Source organism: Anolis carolinensis, chromosome 1 (genome assembly GCF_035594765.1).
Source record: "Anolis carolinensis isolate JA03-04 chromosome 1, rAnoCar3.1.pri, whole genome shotgun sequence".
In the NCBI taxonomy this organism is placed as follows: domain Eukaryota; kingdom Metazoa; phylum Chordata; class Lepidosauria; order Squamata; family Dactyloidae; genus Anolis; species Anolis carolinensis.
Window position 1 is genome coordinate 191,726,870 of NC_085841.1, and position 18,967 is coordinate 191,745,836.

The 18,967-nt window shown below is 37.8% G+C and overlaps 1 protein-coding gene across 1 annotated transcript in view; it reads right to left on the bottom strand.

Moving 5' to 3' along the window:
- Window positions 1-18,967, bottom strand: part of ttn (titin) — a 331,374-nt gene that overhangs the window by 254,003 nt on the left and 58,404 nt on the right. Inside the window, exons 35-43 of the mRNA XM_062969136.1 lie at window positions 18,255-18,515; window positions 17,863-18,123; window positions 16,404-16,664; window positions 14,097-14,238; window positions 11,268-11,433; window positions 9,579-9,810; window positions 8,168-8,452; window positions 7,918-8,043; window positions 4,431-4,619 (exon numbers count right to left, since the gene is read on the bottom strand). Coding sequence (XP_062825206.1) covers window positions 4,431-4,619; window positions 7,918-8,043; window positions 8,168-8,452; window positions 9,579-9,810; window positions 11,268-11,433; window positions 14,097-14,238; window positions 16,404-16,664; window positions 17,863-18,123; window positions 18,255-18,515 — 1,923 coding nt within the window. The remainder of the gene's footprint in view (window positions 1-4,430; window positions 4,620-7,917; window positions 8,044-8,167; window positions 8,453-9,578; window positions 9,811-11,267; window positions 11,434-14,096; window positions 14,239-16,403; window positions 16,665-17,862; window positions 18,124-18,254; window positions 18,516-18,967) is intronic.

An 18,967-nucleotide genomic window follows, 5' to 3' on the forward strand; every position in this document is an offset into this window, starting at 1 on the left:
GAAAAACATAATAAAATAGGTCTTTATCAGGAAGGCAAATACAAAAAAAGAGGTATTGCTGAGCAAAAAGGCACACAAAAATGCGTGCATTTGGGATTGGGGGCTATGTACACATTTCTATGCAGAAATATTTGTCCCCCAAAATCCAATATTGAATTAGATTGTGCAAGGATTGCTGGCGAGATGTTGAGAAAATTCAACAACTATGCACATGATATCCTACTTCTTCTCTTTGACTCAACATGCATTTTCAAATCACTTCAGAATTCTTCGGCAAACTAATTCTCACTTTTGAAAATCAACTAATGTTTACGTTAGCAACACTTTATGTTTTAAAAGAGTAGGTTTCATGTTATTAACCACAATACCTTATTTCACTGAGTAATAGTCACATTTTAATGCCTTTTTTCAGAAAAAAATGGTGGTGCGACCATTACGCAAAGAAAAAAATTGTGCCGGTATTACATACTTGGACATCATGACTTACAGTCTAGCTAGCACAGGAGGAATCCAGGCTTTCTGAATCATATGACTTTCTGTACCAATGACAGTTTTGCCTGCCTGCCCGCCCACTTCCCTTGCAGCTATGACTCTTCACTGGGTTGAGTCTGAAAACTGATATTGTATTTCTCTTCATTAGGTTGAGTCTGAAAGCATTGGGTTGAAGAGAGAGAGAATCAACTCAACCCAGTGAAGAACCGTGCCTGTAAGGAAAGCAGGCGGGCAGGTAAAGCTGTAATGGGTACAGTAAATCACATGATGAGGAAAGTCTAGATTCTTCCTGTGCTAGCTAGTCTGTACAGTAGGTCTTCCAGCAATACATTGGCACAGTTAGCAAAGTGTGATGCTTCAAAGCATGTGACTATTATGCAAGAACAGGAAATAAACCAATTTTGGGACCCGGAAAGAGGGAGTGTGACTATTACGTGGTGGTGACTATTACATGATGAAACATAAGACATCACTATGCAAATCCAATTATTGGTTTTAACTTGCTATAATAGTTCAAGGATAAATACAATATTTTTTTTTACTACTACAAAAATTAGTGATGTAACTTGCTGGGAAGAGGCAGAAGACCCACTTTGGAAGCAAATTACATAGATTACCCTAGAAAAATATTAATTTATGAATAGAGCCCTAAATGTAGAGGGAGGGAAGCTGAGACTGAAAATTATGATTCCAAACTAAATGCTAGCACTGAAGCCATAGGCAATGATGATGAGAATGAAATGAGATAAGTCACACAATGTTAAAAATCACCTTCCACCGTTAGTATAGCAGATGTTGTTACTTCTCCATAGTCGTTACGAACAGTACAGCTGTACAATCCTTGATCTAAAAGCTGGACATTAACAATGGTGAGGAAAAGAACGCTTCCATTTTGTGATAGTCTCATTCGTTCAGACTCTTCAATTGCTCCTCCTTCATGGGACCACAGGATTTCAAAAAAGTTCTCACTTTCCAAAGCACACATAAACTGAGCAGTATCTCCACATCTCACGGTAAGATCATGAAGTTTGAGAAGAATCTTTGGGGGAGTTTCCTGCGGCACTTGGATTGAGGTCACAGATATCTTGGTTGTTTCCGACTTCTGAGTAATGGCATGAAGAGTCTCGGTTTCTTTCACAGTTGAACTTCCAGAAATGTGTTCAAAGGACTTCATGACTGTTTCTTTTGATGGCTGTTGTATGGATTTGATTTCTTTTACATAAACTTTGGTTTCCTTCTTTGCAAAAGGGGAAGCAATATGTACTTCTGATTTTGCCTGGACAGACTCTCTTACATCTTTCCCAGAACTTTGCCTATCTAAGGCTTGCACTGTGTGATCAAGTAACAAAACACATGATTAATACCTAATGCACTTCAGTGGGCCTACTTAAGAACAAAATTACAGATGGAGACAACACAATGCATCACCTTCTCCTGAAAGCCTAGCATGCCAGGTGCATTCATTAAATGCACCCTCAGTAGTCAGCATAATGCATAAAGAAAATCCAGCCACAGTAATAGATGAAAGATGGAGCAAACTCAAGTGGAAATATATGGTATATATTTGCCTCCTCTTTTCCTTGTGATTTTCTGCAGCAGTTTAAAAAATATTGGTGATGCCCTAACAAAACATTTATCATATTCTGTCAGGAGCCTTCATTTACCCTCTTTAAAACCGAGTGGAGCAAACTTCAGAGAATGCTACCAATTTCTGACAACTCACTGCCTTGAAATGTGCATTTGTTTAGTCTAACAGGAGAGTTGTAACACCTGAGTCATACAACTAGGATGCAAAATCTAAAATATGAAGTGATACTTGGAAAGGGCAGAAGAGAAAGAGTGGTTTATTTGGTTACTACTAGAACTATCATCATTAGTGATGGTACAGCTAATTCTAAAGAAACGTGAAATGAGGAAAAGGAGGTCATTAGTCATAGTGTAGAAAAGTGTGGTTTTATGCAACAAACTGAATCCCTAGGAACAAAAAAGGGGGGCTTTACCTTCAGCAGTCACTGTAAGTGTAGCTGTGCAAGTTGCATCTCCAGCACTGTTTCTAGCTTTGCAAGAGTATTGCCCAGCATGTTCTGAGAAAGCATCTACTATAATCAATACGGCTGTGCCTGTAGACTCATCAAAATGGAAAACTATGTCTTTTGCTGGCAACATTAGCTGCTGGTTATGAAACCAGAGGATTTCTGGTTTCGGCATGGCAGAAACCCTGGCTTGGAATCTGACTGTTTCCCCGCTGCATACGCTATAGCTGGAAATAGGCTGGATAAAGATGGGCCTTTGGCCAACGGGTTCCTTCTTAATGGAAACAGATGAAGAAACATGCCTTTGGGAATATGAGGTAACTTCTTCAACCTTAAGCCCTGAAAAGAAGCATGCTCAACTTTAATTTCTTAGCCCGCACATCAGTCAGCATTCTCTCATTCCGCTACATTTCTATATTCTTCTTTTCCTTTGTGTCACTGTTTAACTGTGGTGCAAGTGAAACAGAAAAATACCTAAGATGAAAGGAATTATGCCTGTTTTCCACTTATGCTTCCAATCTGAATATTCAGTTTTTTACAAGCAGAATGTCAGTGAATTAGAATCTTAAGATCTGAGAAATGCTTTCGAGATTTCAAATCAACCTAGAAACAGTAACTAGAGAAACAGGGAAAAACAGAAGGGGAAAAAAGAAGTCTACAGCTAGAGAGGGATTCTTTCTTTTATAGTGCATTGGGTTGTAAATGTGTGCATTTGTGTAGAATGGGCATTCTTTTATTATTACAGTGGGAAATACAGTCCTGTCTTGTATTTGTTGGCTGCCCCGAGTGCCTTCGGGGAGATGGTGGTGGAGAAGAAATAAAATTTATTTTATTATAATTTATTATTACAGAAATTCAACCTGATGATCTTTAAGAATCCCTATTTAAGTTTATCATACTAAAACAACTTGGCTAGATTCAAATAATTGCTTTAAGGTGTGCCTGTGGTGCCTTCAAATGGTGCTCTGAAATGTAGAATTCCATGGCATACTTGGGATGCTTCAGGAATTTGATTTCTCATATGAAATAGCTTGATTCTCATCTCTTTTTTTCCACCTTCCCTTATTGTATGTAGTTTTTGGAATTTTGGATTTATCCAAGTATACAACTATGTAGATGACATGTTGATGTATATCAAAAAGTGTAGGAACACAGTTCTCTAGAATAGATAAATGCAAGGCCCTTTGTACACTACCCTATATCCCAGGGTCTGATTCCAGATTATTTGTTTATTTTAGTTGATCTGGCAGTGGAGACTCAAATAATACAGATTTAAGTAAATACTCTGGGATCAGATCCTGGGATATATGGCAGTGTGAAAGGGACCCAACACTCCTAATTTGATATAACGTTCTTGTGTCAATGTGAGAAAAAGTCCCAATCTGCTAACAACACTATATGTATTACTAAATGTGATGGAGAAGGAAGAGTCCCTGGGCTCCTGAGTTTTGACAGCTACCGGTATACTATACCATATATTTCTGGATTCAGTGTCAAAATAGTGAGCCACAACCTTAGCATAAAGAGCTGCATACATATGTTAGACACAAGCCTCAAATCCTGGACAGTTCCATGCTCTCTTTTTAATAAAAAAAAATAGATTGTGGGAATTATTTTATATTAGAATGAATTTTTCCCCTGAACCTATTTTTGGTGTGTGCTAAATGCTTGATGGAGACAAAACGAAAGGGTGGTAGGTATGGAACACAGGGACAATTTACAGTTACCTGGTGCATACTTTGCATGGTGAAGACAAATGGACATTTGGAACACCAGACAAAGGGATTTATTAATTGAGTTAAAAACACACTGACATGATGGACAACTCTATGGAGGCTTAGGAGACAGTATTAATATTAAACCACATGCAGATTTGCTCTCTTTTGGTTAGACAGCACACTGTACCTTCCAGCTTCAGTGTAGCTGTACTTGAGACCTGGCCTACAGAATTGCTGGCAACAAAGGTGTAAATCCCTTCATCTTCTGGGTAAGCTTCTGCAATTTCCAGTTGGAAAGTGTCTTCAAACTGAGTCATCCTAAAGAAACGGGAGGGCTTGATCTCTTTGTCTTTGCAATACCAAGCTGTTTTGAGGTCTGCCAAGTGAAAAAAACACACACATTTTTATATAAGGCAAAATGCATTTTTGTTTTTGTCGTTATGTTATTCATGAGCAAATCCATGAAAAACTTGGGATTTTGCTCGTATTTCTCAGAAATAATGCCACATGTCACATGCCAAGTCCATATTGGGTTTTCCTTTCTTTTCTCTCACCTTGAGCCTGACTATTCCTTGTGTTTTTTTTTTTTTTGCTCTTTTCACCATCGGTCAATGGTGTTGACCAGGTAAAGGAAAAACTATATCAGAAAATCAAGTTAAAATATTTCAGGGGGTAGCATGTCTTGTTCTACTCCCTTTATGTAGAAAAATGAATCTAAACACATTTTTCTTTTCGCTATCTTCCATCCCAAATTTTAGTAGCATGAAAAATGAACAATTCTAAAGGCTATGGTATTTTTATGGACAATGTTTGACTATCTTCTGCTCTGGTAATTTTGTCATTAGAGGGAGAGAAAAAGGGCCCATAGACAACTAGAGATCTTTTCACACAGGCTTATCTTTGGTGGTAGCAACAGCTTTTTAGCAGGTTGGCCACGAAGCCTAATGGCTCCCATAACACCTCAGAGAAGTATGTCCGGGACGGCTCCGTGGAGAAGTTGCTAAAAGCCTATTGCTGCCATGGTAAAATAGCTGGTGGCAAAACATGGGAGGTATCCCGTCTTTCCATAGCAATCGACGAGTGTGATGAGGTGGGGGGAAGCCGGGATGGTGCGGGACATCAAGTGACAGGTCCCCACACCTCCTGGGTTAGTGTCACTGAAATCGCTGCAATTTGTGATTCTGGTGACGCATGTCATGACGTCCATACTCATGATCCATGTATAAAGGAGAACTCCACATAAAGAGAGGATCCCCTGCTCTCTTACAGAAAGGTTTGTTTGTGATCTAGGATTTTGCATTTTGACCATTTCTGGTTTCTGACAGTGGTCCTTAATCTGTTGAATAAGTAGGGGGCACCTGTATGTTTAATGCCAGTGTTGGCATAGGTCCTTGACATGGTGAGGTCAGGTAGCTGGGAGGCCAGAAGGATGTGAGAGAAATATTTGTAATTTGGAAGTGTATGATATTTAGCAGCTTTCACTGGTATGTTCAAGTATTTTATATTATACTGTTTTAAATTTATTTATTGTACTATGCTAAATTGTTTAACTGTTTTAATTGTTTATGTTTTATCTTTTTGTACTGTATAGTGGCACTGAATTTTTACCAGATTGTGAGCCGCCCTGAGTCCCTTTGGGTAAGAAGGGCAGCATAGAAATGATGGAAATAAATAAATAAATAAATAAATAAATAAATAAATATCTTAATGGATCATTTATGAAGAAAAATCATTCTGTGCTAGAAGTTAGCTTTGTACCATTACAAAACATCATACTGGAAAGTAATTTTGATGTAAGAATTTACTTTACAGGCAGCTAGACCGCTAAGATTTGAAATGATTGGTATTTTTCTAGTTTTCAAAAGATAATGAGATTTTGTGTATGGTATAATGACATTTAGATGAATGTAAAAGAGATGTTGGAAATGTGTAATAAACATACAGCAAGCTAAATGCACCCAATACAGAACAATGGAAGATGAACACATAAAACAGACCTTGTCATTCTGGGAAAACAGTGCATTTCTCTCCCGAAAAAAATAATAATTTCATGCTGTACATGTAGGATATGCAAATACATTCATGAACAAGGCAAAAAGAGTGGGGATGCTAAAGAACAACTTCTTATGCTCTATTCTGCATATATATATATATATCTGCTCAGCCATTACCATGCACATCAAATTGTATATATACTCAAGAGAGCATATATACAAACATTACTGTGACATGCCTTGCATAGCTGGAATCAATATTATGCCAATATTTTCAGTGTAAACTCCTACATGCTTTCTTTTTAATTTTTTTAAACAACAAAAAGAGATTTTGTTTCCCCTATAGTTATTGAAAAAAGAACATTGGGGAATGGGAGGCCTGTGCATATACCTTCCCATATTTCTAGCTGGCCCTTTCTCTCTCTCTCTCTCTCTCTCTCTCTCTCTCTCTCTCTCTCTCTCTCTCTCTCTCTCTCTCTCTCTCCTATGTGTGCTTGAAGCATAAGTTGTATACTGTCTTTAAATGCACAATCTAGGACAAGGGGAATAACAGGGCTGTAATGAACCCTATCATAATCCATAGTGAATTACTGCTAGATCTCTGGTGCAAAATTAACTCTTCCAAGAGGTTTATAAAAGTTGTATTTCTGGGAATGCTACCCTCCAAAATTGTATACTGCAGTTACTGGTATATAGTTCAAGCATTACTTGTGCATTTGGATTTGGATTTACAGTATAGTTATATCTAATTGAGATTTCTTTCACTTTCTCATAAAGGGTACTTTATTTATAATTAATCAATTTAATTTCTTAAATGTATGAACTTATAAATTAAATTAAATTAATATATTGCAATTGGTCCTCCATATTTATGGATTCTGGATCCACGGATTCAACTAATAGCTTGAAAATATCTCTCCCTCCTCTGAAACAAAGATCCACTGATTTTGCCATTGTATATAATGGACAGCATTTTACTATGCCATTGTATATAATGGGACGTGAATATTAATGGATTTTGGTATTCACATGGGATCCTAGAATCAAACCCCAGTGGATACCAGGGGCCCACTATAATATATAATATACTACAGTAATATAATAGAGCAATATAAATACTTTTTGGAATGAAATAGCTAAAGCATAGTAGAATTTCTCCCCTTGGCACGCATGTCCTTTTTAGCTCAGTATAGGTACCCAAATACAAAAGATAAAGTGAAAATTGACAATCATAACAACTGATAGATTAAATACCATTGTTTTCAAGGCCAGTAGTTGAGACTAAGTCTATTGTTCATTTTTCATGCTCACTTAAATTTAAATTCTCATCACATTTGATTCTATAAAATTCGGTAACATCACTGCACTGACATATTTTTAAATGTCAAAAACTAGGAAACATGGCAAGATGGCATTTTTGAATTTAAATGGGTTGAAATGATTGAGCCTATGACTGCCTGTAGAAACTGTACAAAGGCATCTGTGGTGCTTGCAGAACCATCAGTAGCATAGTTCTAGTGGTTTCATTGCTATCTAATATTCTCACATTTGGCTCACACTATGTAAATCTATATACAGTCATACATGTGATGGCCTGTGTTTGGGTACAGGAAACCCGGCTTCTGACATGGACCAGTTGACCAAGGAGTACAATGTTTTGTATGATGTTGTTAAACTAACCTGTCCCTGTAACTCTGCACTGAAAGTGAGTGGGCTGTCCCTCAGAAGTAATAGCATCCCGGAGTGGGGTGATAATGGTAGGTGGGTAAATTGGCACTTCTACATCAGGAGAAACAACTTCTGGGACTAAGGGAAAAAAAGACCAAAAAGTGATTATTAGCCTCCATGGAAGAGCACACATCACAAAATATTGACAATGTCATTTTTTAAAAGAAAAAAAAATGCTTGAGAGAGAGCTGGGAGAGCTTGCCTTCCACCGACAGGGATGCTGAAGAAGTGGCAACGCCATAGTCGTTCTTTGCTTCAATGGTGTAAACTGCAGCATCTTCGGGGAATGTCTCAATCAGCAACAGAGTATATTCTTGGGCATCATGCAGGAACTTGACCTTAAAGCCTGGAGAAAGAGGCTGTTCATCCTTGTACCATGAGATTTTGGGTGCAGGCTTCCCGGAAACTACAGCACAGAAACGAGCTGGCTTCCCAGACTCGACAGTGGCTGGCTGAAGCTCCTTTACAATCTCAGGCGGCTCAGGAGCTGTACATTAAAAAATAACAATAACAAAATGATTTATTTTACAATTATTCAATCGATCTTTCTATTCCTTGAACAAAACCAGACTTTTAAGTACCTCTAGCCGAAGTGGCAGAAGGGCAATGGAAATGGATCTGGATTCAAGAGAACCCCTTGCTAATTGTAACTAATTGTAATTGATCAGAATAGTGGTGAAGAATCAATTTAAAGGCATACTTTTTAATTACATGGGTTGCAAGGGGAGATTGCATCTTTGAACTCCCCATATTTCAAACATCTCAAATATTGAAAGAAGAAAGAAGACTTGGCTAGAATCCTTTTCTAGTACAGTATTATCGTTTCTAGTGGGCAATAAGATTTGGATACTCGAAGAATTTTTTTTGTGTGTCAGGAGTGACTTGAGAAACTGCAAGTTGCTTCTGATATGAGAGAATTGGTTGTCTGCAAGGACGTTGCCCAGGGGATGCCCGGATGTTTTGATGTTTTACCATCCTTGTGGAAGGCTTCTCTCATGTTCCTGTCCCCGCATGGGGAGCTGGAGCTGACAGAGGTAGCTCACCTGCTCTCCCCGGATTTGAACTGCAGACCTGTGGGTCAGCAGTCCTACTGACACAAGGGTTTAACCCATTGCACCACCGGGGATTCCAATATGATTCTAAGAAACCAATCAGGCTTCTTCTGGGCATGTGATTTAGCCCTAATTGTTGGCTAATGAAATAGGAAATAGAAAGCAATGATAAAAAGTGGGAAAAGTGTCCAGTTTGGCTGGTTTTGTGTTGGAATTATATTTTTCTGCTCTGTGTCTGTACACACATATGCATTATGTTCCTGACTTATGGTAACATTGTCTTAGACTTTTCTTGGCAAAATTCATTCAAAGGAGGTTTGCCACTGCCTTCCTTTTAGGCTGAGAGAATATGACTTGTTGAAGGTCACCTAGTGGATTTCCATAGCTGAGTTGGGATTCAAACTCTGGTCTCCATAATCCTATCCAACTCTCAAATGTCAAGCTACTCAGGAAGTACCTTGATTATTTAGATACTTTCATGAACCCATTACCAAAATAGTAATGGGTAATTCACACACAAGCAATAATTAAAAATCCAACAAAAAGTCTAACAATACCTACCATTCACATGCAGAGTAATAGAACTCCTATTTCTTCCAGCTATAAAGGTATATTCTCCAGCATCTGTATATCTGGTTTCAGTGATAGTCATCTTATGAATTCTCCGTTCCACCACATAATGATATCTTTCTTCAGTATGGAAGTTGATCTCAATTCCATCTTTGTACCAGCGTGTGTCAATGTCATCCTCGTTGACCTCAAACTCGACCACAGCTCGCTGTTTCTCAATAACCTACCAGTAAAAGTGATTTATCATATATTACTTTTGAAACTGTTTTTTTTTTAATCTTGAATGGAATCCTTTAAAAAGGTTGGAGAAGAAAAGTCAACATTCCTTAATAGTAATAGCACTGCTTCTGTACAGGTCCCTGGCCTGTAAAAGAGGTTCCTTGGTATTGTTCAAAGCTAGCATGTAGAAAGGGCATAATCCTTTTTGTGATTATAATCATATGGCTACCTAGCAGTTCAAAAACATGCAAATGTGAGTAGATCAATAGGTACAGCTTTGGTGGGAAGGTAACAGTGCTCCATGCAGTCACACTGGCCATATGACCTAGGAAGCATATTCTGCTAGGTTGGCAGAAGTTGGGGCTAACAGAGGGAGCTCACCCTGCTCCTCGGATTCGAACCGCCAACCTTTTGGTCAGCAAGTTCAGCAGCTCAGCAGTTTAACTCATTGTTACACCGGGGGCTCCCGGTATGAAATAAAAGTTATTTTTCCCTTCCTTCCTTGTTGAACCTAACTAAAGGGTAAACAAAGGGGAACCTTATGTTATTCATGAGAATATACTCTTGTGATACAAATCTAATCCCCAACAAGCTACTATAAGGTATTCAGGATTCAAGCAGATTAGTTTTTCTCATCTTCCATCTGCCTCCTCCTCTTTCCTTCCATCCCTCCCTCTGTTCTCTCTCTTTTCCGTCCTTCCCTTTTTTCTTCTTTCTGCAAGATTATAAGTCCTTGCCCTTTTGATATATATCTTTTTCTTCTTCTTTAAAATGTGTATACAATTTTAAAAAATAGAGGGAAACATATTGTAAAAACTCTAGATCAAAATGTCAGATTAACGATCACTAAAAATATATACTACCCTTTACTGCATTTATCTTTAAAACCTCTGCACATATTGAGGTAATATTCTGAGAAAATTTTAGCGAGTAATACTTGGGGAATAAGGATTTCTTTCCAATTATAGTTTTCCTAGCGCTTCCAGATACTTCATAGAAAAGGCAAGGCTTCCTTGTGTGCAGTGGCATTAAATGATTTGAACTGAACCAGAAGGGGAATTTAGCCATATGTGCAGCATTTTAAAGTATTAAGAACTTTATCTAAAGGGACAGCAAATATGTTATAGGGAATATTGCATACTGCTGGGGTTTTGCTGTCTGACTTCAGTATAGCAATTCCTCTTACTGAAGTGACAATGATAAAGGCATCAATACATAATCATCTGGACAAGTATCCTTCACCTGACTCTATATATTCTTTGTCTGCATAAACTGATACATTTGCCATTGAAAAAATGTTACTAAAGCATATTCAGATGACAACTCAGAGAGGAAAAATCAATGTTTCACCAATTGATGGCAGTAGTTTACCTCTTTTCACGGGAGGAGGGCCCTGAAATTTGTGTTATAAGGGACAAATATATATTGTACAGCTTATCAGATCATCAGGAAGTGCTATACCTGGACTTCTTTTTGGAGGCTTCTGATGCGCACATCGCGTCCTTCCACTACCAAATTAGCACTGGACATGTTTCCTCCTGCCACCACGGTGTACTTCCCAGAATCAGACATCTTTGTTGAAGTAATCAGAAGGCGATGAACAAATCTTTCTCTCTGAACTTTCATTCTGAAATGAGTCAAAATAAAGACAATTTTAAACACAATAGATGGTGTAGTCTCCAAAATGAAACAATAGTTTTTTGGTTTTTTTTTTAAATGGACCAAAACAAAATTTGACTTGGATTCAGGAGATAATTTTTTTCCTATCGCCTTATTATCTTTGCCTAGTAAATCCAGTTCTTAGTACAAGTAGAGTCTCACTTATCCAACACTCGCTTATCCAACGTTCTGGCTTATCCAACACATTTTTGTAGTCAATGTTTTCAATACATCATGATATTTTGGTGCTAAAGTCATAAATACAGTAATTACTACATAGCATTACTGCATATTGAACTACTTTTTCTGTCAAATTTGTTGTATAACATGATGTTTTGGTGCTTAATTTGTAAAATCATAACCTAATTAAGGCTCTTCCTTAATCCCTCCTTATTATCCAACATAGTCGCTTATCCAACGTTCTGCCGGCCCGTTTATGTTGGATAAGTGAGACTCTACTGTACCAAATTTTTTAAGGTAGTTCCATATCACTTTCAATTAAGTACAAAAATGGTAGGCTTCATTGTCTCCTCCTAGCGGATTCTTTTGTTTGCATATGAAAAAACAATAGATAAGACCAGGTAGAATCAGATTAGGTTTTGTAGTTATATGAAGATAACACCCCATCAAAGGTAGAGAGACAACACAAAAACAACAAGTTTCTATCTAGGATAACAACATATTTTCATTTTCAAATGGTTTTCTGGCTGAAATCCAAGCCCAATTTAATAATAAATAATAATAAACTTTATTTTTATATCCCGCCCCATCACCCCGAAGGGACTTGGGGCAGCTCACAACAGGGACAAGCCCAAACAATGACACAACATATTTGACAAAACTTAAAACATTTCAACGATACACAAAATAATATAACGGACAATACATTAAAATCCAAGCAGATAAAATCAGAGTAATTAAAAGCGAACCAGCGGGGACAGGTTTCATAAAGTGCTATATCATGGAAATAAATAACAGTGATAAAGTGCCGTACGGTTTTATAAACATAAAGAAGTATTCTGATGACAACTCTACTGGGCCTATTCATTCAAACGCGCTCTGGAACAACCATGTTTCCAATTTACTCATGGAGTTTAATCTTAATTTCTCAATTTAGAGTGAAAAGTTATCTGACTCATTCCACAGGAAAAGCTATAGACATTTATACCACTTAGCAATCACAATTGGCCCAAGGTATTTTATTTCCTGAGGTGGAGCAGCAACTGAGCTCTTCCTTCTTGCAAGTCAATGTGTTTGTTTCATGTGTGTGCTGCCTTTCTCCCAGAGTGGAACCCAAAATGGTTTTCCAAACAAAATATATTGTAACTAAAGACCTGTCCAGAGATTGTCAAGTGTTTGTCCTCCCCTTTGAAAGTAATCATATGGTGGCAATATTTTAAATAATGAATTCTTTTGTGACACCCAAAATCAGCTATCTAATTTAGTTTCAGTCTGTATAATGGCAAGGCTAGTCCATCCATGAAGCTCAGGCATGCATTGAGCCTGGATCTCATGGAGGTGGAAGTTTTGAGTGGAAAAATACTGGAGCAATCACATGTCCCCTTACAGATTTTTGCAGTTAATTGTTGTCAAGTCAGCTTCAACATAAGGAACCTCTAAGAGCTCTTGTCAACAATTGTCCTCTTCAGGTCTTGGAAAATTAGCATCACGATTTCCTTGACTGAATCAATCCAAAATGATCATGCGCTCTTCTGACTGTTTTAATTGGATTGGTGTTTCATGCTTTTGTTAAAAAAAAGCCCTTTTGTACCACATATTGTTTTAGCTATTTTGTTTTAAATTCTACTGTAATGCTTTAGAAGAGAAGTGATCCCACTTGTGATCCCATGAATCAATCAATCAATCAAACAAACAAACAAACAAACAAACAAACAAACAGATAGATAAATATAGCATTTCACTTTACCAAACATAACACAGATTCAATTCAGCCATTTTTGCTTTTAGGGGTAGTTCAGGCTTTATTTTGTTCCAGCACCTATTGACAGACTCCCAGTTCTTTGCTTGAAATATTATAGAGAAGGTGACTAATGGCCCTTTCACATAGTATAAGGTAAAGATTTTCCCTGACGTTAAGTCCAGTCATGTCTGACTCTGGGGGTTGGTGCTCATCTCCATTTCTAAGCCAAAGAGCCGGTGTTGTCCATAAACACCTCCAAGGTCATGTGGCTGGCATGACTGCATGAAGCGTCGTTACCTTCCTGCCGAAGCGGTACCTATTGATCTACTCACATTTGCATGTTTTCGAACTGCTAGGTAGGCAGAAGCTGGAGCTAACAGCGGGTGCCTTTTGGTCTGCAAGTTCAGCAGCTCAGCGCTTTAACACACTTCGCCACATAGTATATAACCCAGAATATCAAGACAGAAAATCCCACAATATTTGCTTTGAACTGGATTATATGAGTCCACACTGCCATATATTCCAGTTCAAAGCAGAAAATGTGGGATTTTATTCAGCTGTGTGAAGGGGCCTAAGCCACAAATGAACCGCATTGTCCATAAGCATTTGAATTTGCCAGTCACTCACATCCTACAGTCATGTAACTATCACACTCTCACGCCAAACTTTGAAAACCCTTTAAAAGGTTCAAAAGAAAACAAACAAATTACCTGTCTTCAAGCTGAAGCTCCTGCCCATCTTTCATCCATTGGACAGAAACATCAGGTTCAGAAATTTCACATTCAAAAACAGCTCGTTTCTTCTCCACGACTTTAATGTCTTTGATGTGTTTTCTGAATTCAATGTGTCGAGCTGGAGAAAAAAAAAAGTATATTGGCAATTGTTATGGGTTACTGTATCAAAATGATTACTATTTACATTCAATGGAGCTCAAGTTCCTCCCCTCTTCTCCCTTGTTCAGGACATATATGCATCCCAGAATCTGCTGTCTAAAATCTCCAAATCGTCTAGGATCAGGACTTCTTTAACATTTTCCACTTTCTGCCTGAAAAAATGTTTATGTGACCCCTGGTATACATGTATATGGAAGGGGCATAAAAACAAACATTTACTGAAATCAAATCAGCATTTGCAAGGCTTGCTAAAGAGGCTAAAGACTTTTTGTGGAATATAGTTGAAGCATTTTCTGCAGAGTCCACTGTAAAGCCTGCACATTGTTGCTCATAGGTTTGTGTAAATGTGTAGTATTCAGAAATCTTTTACTGTTGCCAATTCTTTTGTGACCCCAACATTGAGCTAAGCTTAGGGAATTCCATAGGGATTGGGATCGACACTTTCAGACGTAGTGCTCTAGATCAGATGAGGTAGGGCTGTGCAGAGTGGGACTACCCATTTTAAAGAAGAAGAAAAATGAAACGCCAGTTGATTTTTTTCATTAGTGGAGAAACATAATCAGATTTCCGCATAGCTGTTTCAATTTTACCCTGCATTAGTATCCCAGGTAACTTTCAAGAATTAACACAGTACCATAGGCGTAAAAAAGCATTGATGTGAGATAAAATAAAAAGCTGGCTGCTTCAATAATTTTTTAAAAATGAGACATATTAGCAGTCAGGTCAGTCCAACTTGAAAAAAAACAAATTGATAGTGGTTTTGCACTTCCAAAAAATCCAGCAGTATTCATCAACCAGACGATTTGCTGTATTTGTGCAATTGTAACTTATATAATAATAATAATAATAATAATAATAATAATAATAATAATAATAATAATAATTTTATTTTTATACCCCACCCCATCTCCCCGAAGGGACTCGGGGCGGCTTACATGGGGCCAAGACCAGGCTAAACAGGCAATGTAAAATACAACAATAAAACAAATCAATCAACAATAAAACAGATCATAAAACTAATAAGGTCACATAAAATAGACATACTTTGATAAAATCCTGGGTTGGCTCCTAAAAGGAACTGATCAGCCAAGATATAAACAAGTCTTTCCCCTATGCAAACAGGTTCTTCATAGTGCGGGCAAGAAGCATATTAACCAAGAAGCATATTAACTAACCAATCGTGGCTTCCTGCTTTGTCAGAACCAAGAAACTAGTTCCATTTTGGAACAAGCCGGGATATTAAAACATAGTTTGATATTGGCTTGACTCATGCCTTGCTTAGAAACTGGTTAACTATTGTTCCTGAGTTTTGATAAACATGGACAAGCTATGGTTAATTGGAAGCTTCCAGGTTTAATCATGGCTTCTCTAAAGGGTCAGAGAGCCAGCCTTTAGCTACCATTCAAGCTATCAGGGGCTGAGTCAATTTCTGGAGTGGTATATCATCAGAAATGAGAAATATATGTTGATTTCATGGCAAGAGTTAATTTGAACTTAATGAAATGCATAAGAACTGATCCATGCATGTGACAACAGGAACAAAATCAAATGTACTTTAATGGTTATGTGGGTACAAAATATGATCACATTTGAACCAAGTGAACTCAAGCCATTTCAGTGCTAATTTTAAAAAACAAAAACGAAAAACAAAACCCAATAGTTTATGTTGACATTGGAGGTAACAAGCTTGATAATAAAAAGAAATGAGGACTGAAAACCTCGTCAGGCAGGGTTGTTTTTGGCAGCATATGCCGGTTCAACATTAGTTTAGCCACCGAGCCCGCCAGCTCCCATCCCTCGATGTACAGGTATTTCTGGCAGGGCTCCATGGCTAAACTAAAGCAGAACTGGCATATGTTGCCAAATTTCATTGGTAACAATGGGGGGGAACTGGGCAGTGGATGCTTTCCCCATGGGATGGACTTCTGGTAAGTTGGGTAATGTGGGGCATGGGGCGACGGGTTTCCCACACCTCTCGAAGGGCACTGCTGGATTTGCCACAATCCATGGCAATTTTGGCAGCCAATATGATGAGGTTCCAAGACTGATAGAATCATCCTTCTATAGCTGGGCAACTATATAAGAATGTTCTAGATTAAAATACATGAAGAAGAACACTCATACCTTCGACGTATAAAGTTGCTGAAGAAGCCGCTTTTCCAGCAACAAAACTGTATTCAGCTGCATCTCCAAAATGAACATTTCTTATTGAAAGTGAATGTGTTAACTTCTTTGTTCTGATCTGGCATCGGTCAGTTGATTTTATTTCCACCCCATTCTTCAACCATTTGTATGTAATGCCTTCATAGTTCACAGTCACTTCAAAAGTGATTGTATCTTTCTCTTCTGCATTGATGTCTTTTAGCATGGATGTAATTAAGACAGCTGTTGAACAAAAGGGGGAAAAAAGAATAAGAGCTTGTTTTATAAGCCCCTGCTTTAGATAATGTCTTTGTATATTATTTTAAAGAAAATATTAATACTTGTTTTCATTATTGCAAACAATATATAAAAATTAAATCCAAATAATAAAATATTTAAAGATAGCGATGTACAAGACCTAAAAAATACAGTAAAAGTGGATGAATAAAATCCTAAAACAAAATATTTCATTAAAAGAACAAGCAACGAGTGGTAGATCCTACTGAGGATCTCAAGAGAAAGATCATAATTCAAGGACATTGGCAGGCTGGAACATGTACAGAAAACGTTGAACAAAATGGGTAAGATCTGGAAGCCAAACCCTATGAGGAGAACCTTAGGGAGCTGGGTATGTTTAACTTGGAGAAGAGAAGGCTACACAGGGATATGATTGCTATGTTTAAATATTTGGAAGGATGTTGTATTGAAGAAGGAGCCCACTAGGTTATGGAACTGAATTCAAACTACAGGAAAACAGATTTCAACTAAGTATTAGGAAGAACTTCCCTATGATAGGAGCTGTCTGCCATTGGAATATGCTGCCTCAGATGGTGATGGAGTCTCCTTCTCTGTAGGTTATTAAGACTGGATGGTCAACTGACCATCTGTGGGAGTGCTTTGATTGTGTATTCCTACATGCCAGAATGGAGTTGGACTGGTTGGCTCTTATATCTTCCAACTCTATGATTCTTTATGTTTCAGTCAAGTGAACCTCAAGCTGAAATATGACAAGTGGGTTATTCTTTCAAAGTGTAAAGGCCAGGGAGGTTGATACAAAAGAAGGTTGTGTCTTGGATATTTCGGAAGGCACTGGTGGCCTCACGTCAGTGCCTCATTTTGTCTGCGTCTGCACTTTACCTTCCTCTCTCAAACACCATCATGTTGGTGTTATGCATGGTTAATCAAAATTTTACAAGGCCCACGAACATTTTTTTTCCATTTTGAAGAAGAAAAAAATGAAGTACCAGATAGTGACATTAAATAAAAAGATTGGTATCACAGAGATGTAAACTGAAACAGTGCCAAATCCAGGGAAAGTAGGTGGGATTAATTTTTAGCCCCTACATTTATGGCTTTTATCTCATTTGGCGAGTCTGAAACGGTGCTTCAAGATTATCTAGTGCTTCAAGTTTATTTTTAATTCTATGAGGAAAATGCTTACGTTTCACTGTAAGGGTTGCGCTGACTTTGTCATTTCCACAGACAAAGGTGTATTCGGCAGAATCCTCACTGCTGGTGTTCAAGATGTTGAGCTGATGGAGTTTCCCTTGAACAACGATTTTGAACTTCTCACTCATTTCAATTTCCACACCATTTTTCAGCCACACGGATGGTACATTGAAATGAGACACCTCACACTCAAAAGAGGCAGTTTTGGTCTCAGCAACCTCAATATTTTTCATGGTCTTTGTAATATGTACAGCTGCGGGAAATAATTGAGATAGCCCTTGCATAAATATGATGAGGTAGAGGTTTTTTGATATAACATTTGATAACAGTATTTGAATTAATGGACATACAGAGACAATCAAATAGATAATTCGGAAAACTTACTTTCCACAAATAGTTTTGCTTTGCATTCAAGTTGTCCTACTACTGCTCTGTATTCTCCAGCATCAGCAGGAGATATATTCTGCAATGTGAGCTTGTGAACTTTCCTTTGAGAGCTAATTCTGTATTTATCACTTGGTTTGAGTTCGATGTTTTTGTGGAACCATTTGACTGGGACAGTGTCATGGGACACACTCACTTCAAAGGAAACTACGGCATTCTCCAGAGCAGTCACATCCTTTGGCTTTTTAATGATCTTAACAGCTTCAGAGAAGAAGTTAAAAAAGAAATGTTCAGTCATTGAATGCAATTTCAACCACTTTTGGACTACTGTGATCAGGATTAAAAGATACAGACAATAGTTTGGGGGTTTGAACAGCTGAAAGAGATGTGGAATGAGAAAGAATATCCATGAGGCACACATTCCTTTTCACTTGTCTTTATCTCATTCATTCATTATTTTTCTGAGGATCGGGGGTAGTGCTTAAAGACAACCACAAATGAAAGTAAGATGCCACAAATGTACACAACTAGAAGTGACAGTAAGTCACTACAAATGAGTATGTGCACTACGATCCATAAACTTTGACTGGCAATGGCAGCAAGAATCAATATTGTTGTAACTCAAACAATAAGTTGCCTTGGGTTCTATATTAGGGGGAAAGAGTGACAAGAGGGATTACATTATGGAGAATATTGCCTTTCATACCGTGTTT